The sequence below is a fragment of the Dasypus novemcinctus genome, chromosome 6, assembly GCF_030445035.2.
Source record: "Dasypus novemcinctus isolate mDasNov1 chromosome 6, mDasNov1.1.hap2, whole genome shotgun sequence".
NCBI classification, from domain to species: domain Eukaryota; kingdom Metazoa; phylum Chordata; class Mammalia; order Cingulata; family Dasypodidae; genus Dasypus; species Dasypus novemcinctus.
This window is the reverse complement of record NC_080678.1, coordinates 24,305,009-24,318,077: the sequence shown is the minus strand read 5'-3', so window position 1 is coordinate 24,318,077 and position 13,069 is coordinate 24,305,009. Positions and strand designations below refer to the sequence as shown.

Below are 13,069 nucleotides of genomic sequence, written 5' to 3'. Positions count from 1 at the left end.
CCCACGCAGAGTGCTGGCCTGCGCAGGAGTGTTCCCCTACACAGGAGTGTTGCCCTACACAGGAGAGCTGCCCTGCACAGGAATGCGGGTCCACACAGAGAGCTGGCACAGCAAGATGACACAACAAAAAGAGACACAAGGAGAGATAATAAGAGATGTAGCAGACCAGGGAGCTGAGGTGGTGCAAGAGAATGATCACCTCTCTCCCACTCCAGAAGTTCCAGGATCAGTTCCCGGAGCCACCTAATGAGAATACAGGCAGACACAGAAAAACATACAGTGAATGGACACAGCAGACAATGCAGGGAGGGGGGAGAAATAAATCTTTTAAAAAACCCAAACCATATACTTATTCTACTTAATCCTATGACCTAGCAAGTAGAATCTGTATATTTAACCAGTAGAAGTGAAAACATGTACGTAAAAAGACTTGTATAGGAATGTTTCAACAGCTGTATTCATAAAGGCTCCATCTGGAAACAAACTAAGTGTCCATAATTAAGACAATATATAAATGATCTCTGGTCTATTCATATTTTGGAATACTAGTCAATAAAAAGGTAATAAACTAATATTTGAATAAATCTCAAGAACATACTGAGTTAAAGAAGCCTCATACACAAGAGTTGATACCTTATGACTCATTTATATGAAATCCTAGAAGAGATAAAACAAATCTCTGATGGATTAAAAATATGTTTACCTTTGGGGGCAATGATTGACTAGAAAGAGACATGTGGTAACCTTCTGGGTGAGGGTAATATTTTGTATCTTTTGATGGAAGTTGCGGCTATACAGGTTTATGCATTAGTCAAAATTCATCAAAGAATGCACTTAAGATTTTTGCATTTCATTGTAAATTTTACCTCAAAAAAGGAATTAAAAAATATGGAACTCTAGTTACTGGTAAGCACACTGATATATTTTAGGACAATGTACTAATGTTTGCAGTTTACTTTGAAATGTAAAATGAAAACGGATTGAGGGATTGATAGCTGGATAAAATATGTGGTAAAGCACTTAGTGATAATATTGATAATAGAATTGTATCTAGCTGGTAGTTACATGGTTTGTTCATTGCAAAATTGTTTCAACTTTTCTGTATGTTTGAAAATATTCATGGGTGTGGGGGACTCAGAAGATGAAACCCAGAATATCTTTTTCCAGTAGAATATCTTAGTTTTTTAGTTTATTTACAAAGCAGAGGCAACAGTGTATTGGAGTTGGAACTGCCTGGCTTCAAATCCCAGATCCTCAACATTATAGCTGTGGGATCTTGGGAAAGTTACTTAACTCTCTATATCTCTATATCTCAATTTCCCCTAAAATATTCAAAATCATAGTACCTTGTCATAGGATCACTATGAGGATAGATGGATTATTGATGAATGCCTGGCTCGCTCACTCTTTGTCAGTGCCTGGCATACAGTTAGCTCTAATGAGTGTCAGTTATTAGGTGAGCATAACCAAAATATACATTTACTTTCAAGAAACATGTAGTTTGCTAGATTATATTTTAAATTTTCAAATTTCACTTCCTTTTAAAACATTTTATAGTTAAAATGACATTAACACCAGTTGTGGTAGAAGCCTGATGTGGAGGATGGGGCAAGAGGAATAAAATAAGTGAGTGGGCAAGAGGGAAAATAAGAGGAACTGAATTGTGTGCATGTGAATAAGAAGTCCACCTAGGGTTGCTTAGACTTTTTTCTCAAACATTATGTTGCAAATACTCTCTCTGTGTTCTATTAGAAATCTTGCATATCAAAGAACAAAAAGCGAAAGTAGCATGCAATGCATAAAAACATTAATTAAATTTTGTAGGTTGACCTAGAAGCTGAGGTGGTGAGCACTGTAGCTGGTATTGGAATTCAAGGTACAGATAAAGAAGGTGGAGCAAAAGGAGAACAACAACCCATTAGTTCTCCTTGGGATATAGTTTTTGGAACATCAGGTATGTAAACTAATATTAAATATAAGTAAACTTTGCTTAATAAAAATAATATTTAAAAAATATTCTTGGGACATTCATTTGGATTGATTATAGTGCTGGTTATTTTATGTGTTTGTATTTATAGCTTAGGGTTTACTAATTGTGTTAAAACAAAGGCAACAGTAACACACAGGTTAGTATAACTATCATTATATATAAGATATATAGCCCATCCTATACTTGAGAATTTAGGTTCTATACTTGAGAATTTGCCTACTTGATAAAATTTGTTTGTTACCCCAAAATCAGTATTCACAGGCATGGGCAGAGCAATGGAAAAAGTTGAGTCATTCCTAGCTAAGATCAAAGTGACACTGCCTTCTTGTTTCAGCTCTCATACCACAAACAAGTGTCCTTTTTATGGTATATTTAGTGCCAGATTTTCTGTATTTTTGTGCTTTTTATTGGTGATTTCAGTGTTTAAAACGGCTCCCAAAGCATCATGCTGAAGGCTGTCTGGTGTTCCTAAACTCAAAAAGGACAAAGTATGTGCCTCACAGAGAAAATATGTGTGTTAGATAACCTTCTTTCAGGCATGAGTTATAATGCTTTTGCTCATGAGTTTAATATTTAATAAATCACACCTTTTTGAGTGACTTCCAATTACCTGTCCCCCAATACACTTTATGATTAAATTTACTTAAATTATGTTTAGAGGCTTTGTTTAAATGTTCCTTTAAAATGTCCTAAAGGCAATGATACTATTTCTAGATGGGTTTAAGTGGGGGCAGTCTCTAAAAGGCTGGTGAAACAAATTTCTATGGAATCATTATTTGCAAATTTAAGAAGGAAGCAAAAAGATACCAGATATCCAGTGCCCATCCTAGGCAGTAACCTGAGGTTTTTTTTAAATCACAAATGTTAAAAGCCCTGTTAGTCTCCAAGTACTTTATAGTTTACCTGCTCAATATCATTTATAGAAAGGATAATATGCCCCAATCCCATTGACCTTCCTTGGCCCTTTAATCAGCATTTTCCCTAGATAGAAGTATAACTGTTCTTATACAGCCTTTAATGGTTGAAATCCAGCTACTTAGTGTGCTAGTCCAATAATCTACAGCATTGATGCTTGTGTGCTTAGATAATATGCTTTTCTGACTTCTATTAATGTGCTATAAAATACCATGAATATCCTTTAAAAATAATCAGACAGTACAGACTTTTTTTGAGGAATAAATGTTATTCAGTGTGATTAGTGTGTTTTTATTTTGTTAAAGTGAATTGTAATTTTTATACCTAAAATTTGAGGGAAGATTCTTACACTATCTTACCACATTGACTTGATACCAATAAGATTTTTCTTAAGTTAAGGGGTATAATTTATAAAAATTTAAATTTATTCTTATGTTTATGATTCCATGAATTTTGACAAATGTATACTGTCTCGTAACCATTACTGCAATCAAGAAAGAGAATGTTTCTGTTACCCCCAGAAAGTTCTCTCATGCCCCTTTATAGTCAGTCTCCTCTCCCTACTCTAGTCATTGGCAGCAGTTATCCAATTTTAATTTTGCTTTTCCTCAGCACATCCTTTGTGTCTGCTTTATGTTTTTTGTTTTCATTTAGCATAGTGCTTTTGAGATTCATCCCTGTTATTGCATGTATCTGCAGTTTGTTCTTTATCATTAAGTAATATTCCATTGTGTGGCTATTCCACAATTTGTTTATTCATTCAGCCACTTGATGGACATTTGGGATGTCTCCAGTTTTTTGATAATTACAAATAAAATCTTTATAGACATTTGTTTACAGTTTTTTTACATGAAAATATACATTCACTTCTCTAGTAATACCACTCATCTAAGTATCAGTAATACCAACAGTATATGTGTAATTTTCTAAGAAACTGCCAACTGTTCTCCACAGTGACTATTTTTTTGTTTTCGTGTTTTTTGAGGTTCAGGTTTCTATCTAGAATCATATTATTTCTGCCTGAAATTTTCCTTTACATTTCTTGTAGTACAGGTCTGCTGGCAGTGATTTCTCTCAGATTTTATTGTCTGAAAAAGTCTTTGTTTCTCCTTTTTTTAATCTAGTGCGTTTATTATTGTTGTTTTAACATTTAGCTTTACCACCCCTCCCCATTGCTAGTGATTTACCTATTTTCATATATATTTGGTTTTATGAATTCTCTCTGGTCTTTTATGAAGTCAGCAGTGAACTGTAATAATTATACCACCTTGGAAAAAGCATTGTAATACAACCAAGCTCTCCTCATCACTGCCCCCTCCCTTTTATTTTTCTCTTACAGAAAATTCCTGGCGATTTTCATGCCTCCCCCAAAATCAAATCTAGAATCATTTAAATCAAAATCCATGTAAATATTAATAGGGTTTTCCACAGATTTATAGATTGATTGAGAAGTCTGCTTCATTTCATAATCCTTTACTGTTTGCTCATAGGACATCTGTCAAGTTTGGTAAAGATGGAGGTGGAATCCCAAGGTGAGGGGGTTTTCTAAACTTGGAGGCAAGGTTCAGTTGTAAGGACTAACATTGAGTTCCTACTTTCAAACCTCTTTAGAGCCCATCCCTTTATCCAGACTGGTCTCTGACCAGACTCTTCATGTGACTAAGCCATAGCCCTGACCACCCTATCACCCAGGTCAGAACCCTTGTGGGGGAAGGGGTGCAGCAGTCTCACCACATAGAAGTCTACATTGACAGATGTTTTTATTTGTTTTTCATTTAATACTTTAAAGATGTCACTTGTTTGTTTTCTGTCTTGCATAATTTTTCACAAGAGGTCTGCTTTAATTTCTTCCTTATTCCTTTGTATATATGCATGCTTTTTCTCTGATTGTCTTCAAGATTTTATCTTTATCTTTGTTTTTCAGCAGTTTACCTATGATGTCTCTGAAAGTTATCCTGTTTGGTTTCATTATATTTTGAAAATTTTTACCTGTTATCTCTTCAAATATTTCTTTAGCCCCTTTCTTTTTCCTTTTTTCTTTTCCTTCCTGGGACTTAAGTTACTTGTGTGTTAGACTGTTAATACTATATCCAACAACTTTTGTGTGTGACTTTTTTTTTTCTTTTTGCATTTCTGTTTGGATAATTTATATTGATTTATCTTTAGGCTCACTGATTCTTTCCTCAACTATGGAAAAAACCATGCCTAGTCAAGGGATGAACCTTCAAAGGACTTTATTTATTTTATTTGGATTTTTCCCCATAGCATTTCTATTTTACTCTTTCTTACTGATTCTATCTGCTGAAATTCCCCATCTATTTGAGTATGTTGTTCACCTTTTCCTCTAGATTCTTTAACATATTAAGCATATTTCAAAGTGTGTGTCTGATAGTTTCAACATTCAGGTCATTTGTTAGTATGGTACTGCTGATTGTCTCTTGAAAGCTGAGTATTTTTTCTTGTTTATGTGTGTCTCCTAATGTTCTGTTTAATGTCAGTCATCTTTTGTAGAACAGTAGAGGCTGAGATAAGTAGTATTTATGCCATTATTATAGGAGGTTGAGTCAATTTAGTCAGAAGCTGAGCTGGAGCTGGGGTTTGTTGTTGCTATGGTTACTGTCAGTTCTGCTTCAAATTCCTCTAGCAGTGAGTGTGTGGTGTTGCCTTAGCATGGGTACCTAGATACTCTATGAGTTAGTTCTCCACCCTCAATTTTTAGGCATTCCTGCACAGGTGAGCCATAGAGAGGTCCCTCTGTATATTCCTGAAGCTTCCCACAGGATGGACAACTGCTGCTTTTTACTTTCCACCAGGCTTGTGTTGAGTATAGAGTGTTCTCTTTTGTTCTAATCCAATCACAGTGTTAGGAAGGCTCTTTATTCCTGATCCTTATGAAGGGCATTGGGAAGCTTTTTCACTGTTCTTGTTCCTCCTCCCTGGCAGGCAAATTCTGTCTTGGATGGCTCTCTGATTGGTTGGCAAGTTTCCTGCTTCTGTCACAGTGGAAAGAGACCCTAACTTGGTGTCAGTATACATTCTGGCCCAAGACAGTTCCTTGCCCTTCCCTGTGGGTAAAAAATTTTTCTTTCTACCATTGCCCTAGTGATAATTGGTCTTTTCCTGTCACTGGGGGTGACAGACTTGGCTGCTCCTCCCTAAGTAGAATCAATTCCATTGACACTTATAGAAGATTCCACAGATCCTGTTAGGAAAGATCTTGTTAGTAATATCTGTTTTGATCATAGTACCTTAAAAATTCAACACAGAATTTTTTAAAGCTATTAGACCACAGGTAATTTTATTTTCATTATCATATATCCTTTGATGATTTTATTACTTTTTACTGAAAATATTTCTCTAATCCTTATTGATAATAATGATTGTTTTTGCCTTTAAAAATATATGTTCTCAAAATCTTTTTAACTTTTGGTGTTGTCCATTATTTTTTATTTTTAATTAGTGATAGTGACTAAGTATGAAATGTTCATGATTACCACATTCTTGTTAGAAGGAACAAAACTAATAACCTTAACTTAGAGATTACAACAGTGTGCTTTAGATCCCCAAGTCCAGAATGAACAGTTTTAATTCTTAATATGACCAAATTGTTAATTTTCAAGACATTATAAATTCTAGACCACCTTTTTTTATTTTTATTTTTTAAACTCTCATATTTGCAAGAACAAACTCTTCAGTCCTCAGGGAAATAATCAGAAAGGATAAAAACTACCTGAGAGGCAGTGTAGCATGGTGAATTTGAGCATGGACTCTGGAACCAACCTGCTTGAGTTTTAATCAGTTTCATCTCTTAGAAGTTGTATTACTTAATGTCTTTATGCCTCATTTTCCTCATCTGCAAGTTGAAGATACTGTAAGCTGAAAGACTTATTTTGAGGATTATAAGAATTGAATATATAAATCATTTAGAATAGTGCCTAGCACACACAAAGTGTTATGTATTTGCTAATCCTTATTTGCTATAAGATACAGTCTATATACTACCTCCAAGCCTTGTTCCAAGTGCTTCACATACTTTGAACCTTTCATTTGAATGGCAGTCTATTTGTAATAACAGAGTATTTAATAGGCTTAGGTTTCCTTTTCATTCTAGGAGTCCCAGATTGTGGCCCTAGAAAAACAGAAGGAGTAATGGGGGAGGTTTAAAATTATTATGAAAAGCTTTTGATCTAGTCTTAAGGTGATTGAGACTCCAGAAAATAGGGATACCAGTGTCCCTTTTAATACAGTTTTTTTATAAACACATTTGAGTATTAAGGAGGAAATTTATTTTATAGAATCATATTTAAGAACACAGAGAAAGAGGTAACGTGTAATGGTTAAGGGTATAGCTTTTGCTGTTGCACTAGCTTGGGTTCAGATTCCATTTCCTTCATTTTCTAGCTCTGTGACCCTGGAAAATTACCTGATGTCTCTAAGCCTCAATTTTTTCAGCTGTAAAATGGGCCTCTTAGCAGTACCTAATTCCTAGAGCTTTTGAGAAAATTTAAGTGACAATCAATAAAGCACCTGGTACCTGGCAGCCAGAATTTATTGGGAACTATCATCATCATCATCATCATCATCCTTTTTTGTTGTCATTCTTGTTAAATTGAAAGATACTTGAAAGAATAGTACAAGTTAAGAAAAATTCCTTCTGGACTTGAACTCGAAGTTAAAGAAAATACAAATAAAATAGCCTTGCCAAGATACTTCTTTTAAAATGTGTTTAAATTATTTTAGTTAAAAATGTCTCCATTATATTTTAAAGCAACCTTAAAATACATTTTAAATTAACGTAATTAAACATTTTGACTATAGAATTATTCTGAGAAATGCACCTTTACCATATTTTAGTAAGTTTTGACATTCAATCTCTATTAATAGAAAATTATTTATGTTAATGTGACTAAGCAGAGCTATATTGTAATGCATTGATTGGCCTCTTACCTTTTCTAATGTCAACTATATCATTTTGAACACTTATAAACCAATTAAAATGTATTTTTATTTGTTTTTTCTTTTATTTTTAACAATGGATTTTTAAATAGCTATTTATGATGTGTGTCTCAGTCTAAAATCAAATACTGTGTGATGGTAACACATTTCTTAATATATTAGAAGATATAATTCTGTCATGGGAAATTATTCAAAGAAACAGTTACTAAGGCATATAATTTAGGTGATAAAGCATATAATTTAGTTGATTAGTGCTACGTTATTTACTGGCAAAGAATTTCTTTGGAGAGTATGTGTCAGCCCATTTCTTCTATCACATATAATAAGAAATCAAACATTTTAAAAACATTGTGACCAGAGATGCAGAGGAACATATTGCTGATGAGAACACTTTGGATTGCTGAGAAATCATTACAGGTAAAATTACAAGTCTAAAGGAGTAAACCTTTCAGAAGGAAAATGGAGAAGTTTCAAAAACAACTTAAAATTTTGTAAATATTTTTATTTTCCTAAATCAGATAAGTTGAAAACATATTGCTCTCTTCCCTGAATTTAAACTTCTGAGACAAATAGAGTGTTTGTATTTAGCAGATATGTACATATAATTACTATTTATTTTTATAAAGGTTCAGAGGTCCAAAAAAATGACATTCTGTGGATAGCCATGGCAGGTACTCATCAGATATGGGCACTCCTATTGGACTGTGGCAAACTGCCAAAGAAAAAGTAAGTGACAACATCACTCTGGGTAAATAAAAGATCTTTAATCACAGATCACTACTGTACTACTTAGAGTTCAAATAATTCCCTTTTCCAAAGTCACCATGATAGCTAGGTTATATTACCATAACAAGCAACCCAGATTCCCAGTGGCGAAAAACAATAAAGTTTACTTCTTGCTCACTCATGTAGCCTTGTGGGGGAGCACTGCTCTGCCACCAAGCTAATGAAGCAGCCACTATCTGTAACTTTGCCAGTCATCCTGACAGAAAGAGAAAGAGGTCCTGAGTCACTCACTGGCTCTTAAAGTTTCTACTCAGAAGTGACACATCACTTCTACCTAATGTTTCACCAGCCAAAACAAGTCTCAAGGCCACACCTAACTTCAAGGGACATGGGAAGAGCAATGCTACTGAACATCGAGAAAGAGAACTAGAAATAATTTGATTTACTTTATCTTTTAAGACATAGCTCAAATGTCTCCAGTCATTAATTCAAATATTTGAGTACCACGTAGCAGAGTAGTTAATAGCTCAGGTTTTGTGGTCAGGCCTGAGATTGTATCCTGAATCTGTTACTATCTGTGTGAGCTCAGAACCACTTTAACTTTAGAAGCCTTGGTTTCCTTATTTATATCTAACTAATAATAGGGTCACTTTGAAAATTAATAGTATGTGTGAAGGGCTCCCATAGTGCTGGGCATATACAGTAAATATAGGTAGCTTTGCTGCTGCTGTTGGGGATATAAAGATGAAAAGGCAGTGTCTCTACAGCATTTCCTGTATTTTTTCTATAAAGCCTTTCCTCTGCTCCCCAACGCACCAGGTAGAACTGACAATACTCTTTTCTGTGACCTTATTATACTTAGCATGGGGTTATATAAATATTCCTTCTCATTCTCCCTCTGTTCCTCCCCTACCCCCTGTTGGTTGCATTTTTTTATATATAACTCTCTCTTCTTACTAGGCTGCCTTTTAAAGGAAGGGACCCCTGTTTTCTTCATATTTGTTTCTCTGTACCTATTACAGTATCTGGTACATAATAGGAACTCAGTAAGGGTTGGCCGAATAAAATAAATGAATGCAAGGCACACCATAAAGGCTACCTAATCACCATAGAAAGTGAGTGCTCATCAGTTGTTACCTTTATTAATAGAAAAGAGCAGTTATACGTAATATAAAATATCAGCTATTCCAAATCGTGTGTATTGCTTGGGAACACATTTATATGATGTTTTTATACCATTTAGTCAACTAGCAAATATTTATTAAATCTGCTCTATGCTGGGCACTGTGCTAGACAGTAGGGATGAAATGATTTGCTGTCTCTTAAAGATAAAATGAAAAGATGTGGTTGTTGTCCTTGGTGGGCTTAAAGAGGAAGAAACAGATGAGCAAACAAACAATTTAAAACTAGTTCAGAAGTACAGGTGCTAAAAGAATCACTGTGGTAGTCCTTTAAATTGTCTCGTCTAAATAAGAGCAACTATTTATACGAGTATGAGTAAGATTTGAGGTATCAAGGAAGGCTTCCTGGAAGAGGCTACTAAATTGAGGCCTGATAGAGTAGAAGTTAGGGTGCATGAGAGGTTGTCCAGGCAAGAGATGACACTAATGATTTCAGTAGAAACCAGATCACACAGAGCCATGTGAGTCCTTTTAAGAGGTTTGGACATTATTCTACAGCTTTCATAGAAAGCTTTTAAACTTGGGAGTGACATGATTAAATTTGTGGTTTTGGAAGAACTCTGGCAGCATTCAGAATGGGATAAGACTTAAGACAGGGATACCTATTAGGAGGCTGTTAGTGTATCCAGATAAGAGGTAATAGTAGCCTGAGCTGTGAGATTACCAATATTATAAGTTCCTTAAGTAAGTGACCATATTTTATACATCTGTATCCCTTTGCCCCCATCCCCCACTACCTCCTAACTAACTCATCATTGGGAATATATCAACCAATAAGTGATTGATGGTCATTTTAGACTTTTGCGTGCTATGCCATATTGGAAATGATATGTATATAAGATCTCATTATTTTGTATCCTAAATCAGCTTCCCCTCCCTCAACACGACCCTACCATGTCTTTCTTATAATCGCTCTTTCATAAACTATTTTTAACAGAAACCAGGGCCTAAGTTTTCACTTCATTACAAAAGAAATAATTGCAATAGTCCTTTAAATAGAAATTCCCTAGTGTATTTTAGTGTAAATAGACATTCCCTATAAAACATTGATTTGTACAGTTAGTTAAAGCAGCATAACCCTAAATCATTTTCTTAAAGTGAGTGATGTCTTCCTCAGCTATCTGTTAAAAATTAAGTATTTAATTCCTTTTACTAGTTTTTACTTAACATGTAAGAAAACAAAAAAATTTTAATGAAAATTTAACCTTTATACTATCATAAGTTAGATAATCTGTTTAATTTCCTCTAAGAACCTAATATTATATGAAGCTAAGGTTAAAAAATTAAGGTGGAATCCACCTGTACCTATCTCTGACCATTGATGGGCGGGGAGAAAACCTGTACCAGTGATAATCTGATCATTATTCTTATCCTTAATTCTGACTGTGGCAGGGATTTCTTCTCTGGCTTTTGAGAAATAGTTTGTTTTGTGTATATCAAAGAAAAGTAGAAAAGTCTCTATGTAGTGAATAAATAAGAGAATGATTGGGAAAACTACAGGGGAAGCTGACTTGCACAATTCACGTAAGCCAAGAACACTAGATTTTAAAATTTTTACAATGCATATAAACTATTGATTTGTTCATTTACATACAGTTTTTCAAGTAACTAAATTGGATACAGTATACCAATGCTGAATCTGCCAATGAACTTGCCTTTTTTAGTGAGTTAAAAAAAGGAACCTGCCTTCGGTTTGCTGGAAGTGGAAATGAAGAAAATCGAAACAACGCATATCCTCACAAGGCAGGTTTTGCCCAACCTTCTGGTCTTTCGCTGGCTTCTGAAGAACCCTGGAACTGCCTGTTTGTAGCAGATAGTGAGAGCAGTACTGTGAGAACAGTCTCACTGAAGGATGGAGCAGTGAAGCACCTCATAGGAGGAGAAAGAGACCCCATGGTAATGAAAATCACTTTTGTACAGGTGCTCAAACTCTTTTCAAGCTTTCAAGTTCCTGAATTGTGGAGAGTTAATAAAAATTTAGGAGACATAGTTCTTGACCTAATAAATTAAGATGAAAGACCAAAGAAAATGTGAATATGAAGAAACACAAGTCCAAAAAACCACCAAAGATATGTGACTTGACACTATTTGATTATATATAGATGTTAAGACTTCATTGAAAAGATAAGGATAAAATATTGATTATTGGATAAAAGAGAAAAATGTAATATAAGTATTTGGCAATGTTATGGAAAGATCACCAGGCTGGCAAACTTGACCTGCTCTTGGCCAAATGTTTGACTGCTGTGAATAAACTATTAAGCACTACAAATTAATTCAGGTTAAAAATTCTGTCATTTTTTCCTAGTCTTCTGAATCAAGTACTCAGATCTATTCATATGAAAATCAGATTTTTCTTCCCTTAATTTAAATAGCATATACAGCTATCTAAATTGTCATTTTGTACCTTAACAAAGCATTGTAAGCATTGTTTTATTTTTTTTTTAATAAAAGAATTTATTTGCTTTTGGTGATATGGATGGAGTAGGAATCAATGCAAAGCTTCAGCACCCACTCGGAGTAACTTGGGACAAGAAAAGGAATTTACTTTATGTTGCAGACTCCTATAATCACAAGGTGAGTCTTGACGGAATTATATAAAATCTTTTTTTCATATCTGGTATTTAAAATGCTAAAAGTTCTATGAGAGCCTCCTACAACTGCCACTCTAAAATATACAGAGAATTAGTCTTGGGCAATTATATTTAATCTTATTCTAATCTTTTTTTGGTTTTTTTTTTTTTCCTCCCCCTCCCTCTTCTCTCCCCCTCCCCCTCTTGCTTCCTTTCTGGCGAAGAGGTTATGCAGGTGTGCTGAACTAGGGAAAGCACCATGGCCAAAAGTTGTGAATTGCAACCCATCAAATCTGCTTAGTAGCATATTAAGTAAATAAAGAGAAAGCAAGTAACAGGGAAATTAATATGTCAGATAATAAATGAGCATTTTTTAGCTGATGCATAGTTATACTGCCTGTTAGCAAATAATTCCATTTTCAACATTTCCATTTGTCTGTACTGCATTATCTATGCAATTTTTTTTCAACTTTTATTGCATGTTCTTTTTTTTTTAAAATAAAAATCAGAAAATAAGTATTAATACTTTGTGATATGAGACCATAAATAGATCAAGACATAATTGGGATCATTAAGTTTAACAAAAGTTACAAATCCTTAGCCAATATTAGATGGTCATGAGAAGAAAATCAGTTAAGTTTTGAAAATGTGTCCCATTTTGAAGGAAAGGGGGGAAAAAAGTTAAGTAAATACAAAATTCCAGAACTAATTCCATCAAAGGTTACTTC

At 34.4% G+C, this 13,069-nt stretch overlaps 1 protein-coding gene across 3 annotated transcripts in view; it reads left to right on the top strand.

Moving 5' to 3' along the window:
- The window catches only part of NHLRC2 (NHL repeat containing 2), an 85,862-nt gene that overhangs the window by 49,479 nt on the left and 23,314 nt on the right, over positions 1 to 13,069 (top strand). For all 3 annotated transcript variants that reach the window (XM_058298359.1, XM_071215662.1, XM_071215661.1), the window contains 4 exons: positions 1,825 to 1,954; positions 8,488 to 8,587; positions 11,433 to 11,664; positions 12,223 to 12,345. In XM_058298359.1, coding sequence (XP_058154342.1) covers positions 1,825 to 1,954; positions 8,488 to 8,587; positions 11,433 to 11,664; positions 12,223 to 12,345 — 585 coding nt within the window. The remainder of the gene's footprint in view (positions 1 to 1,824; positions 1,955 to 8,487; positions 8,588 to 11,432; positions 11,665 to 12,222; positions 12,346 to 13,069) is intronic.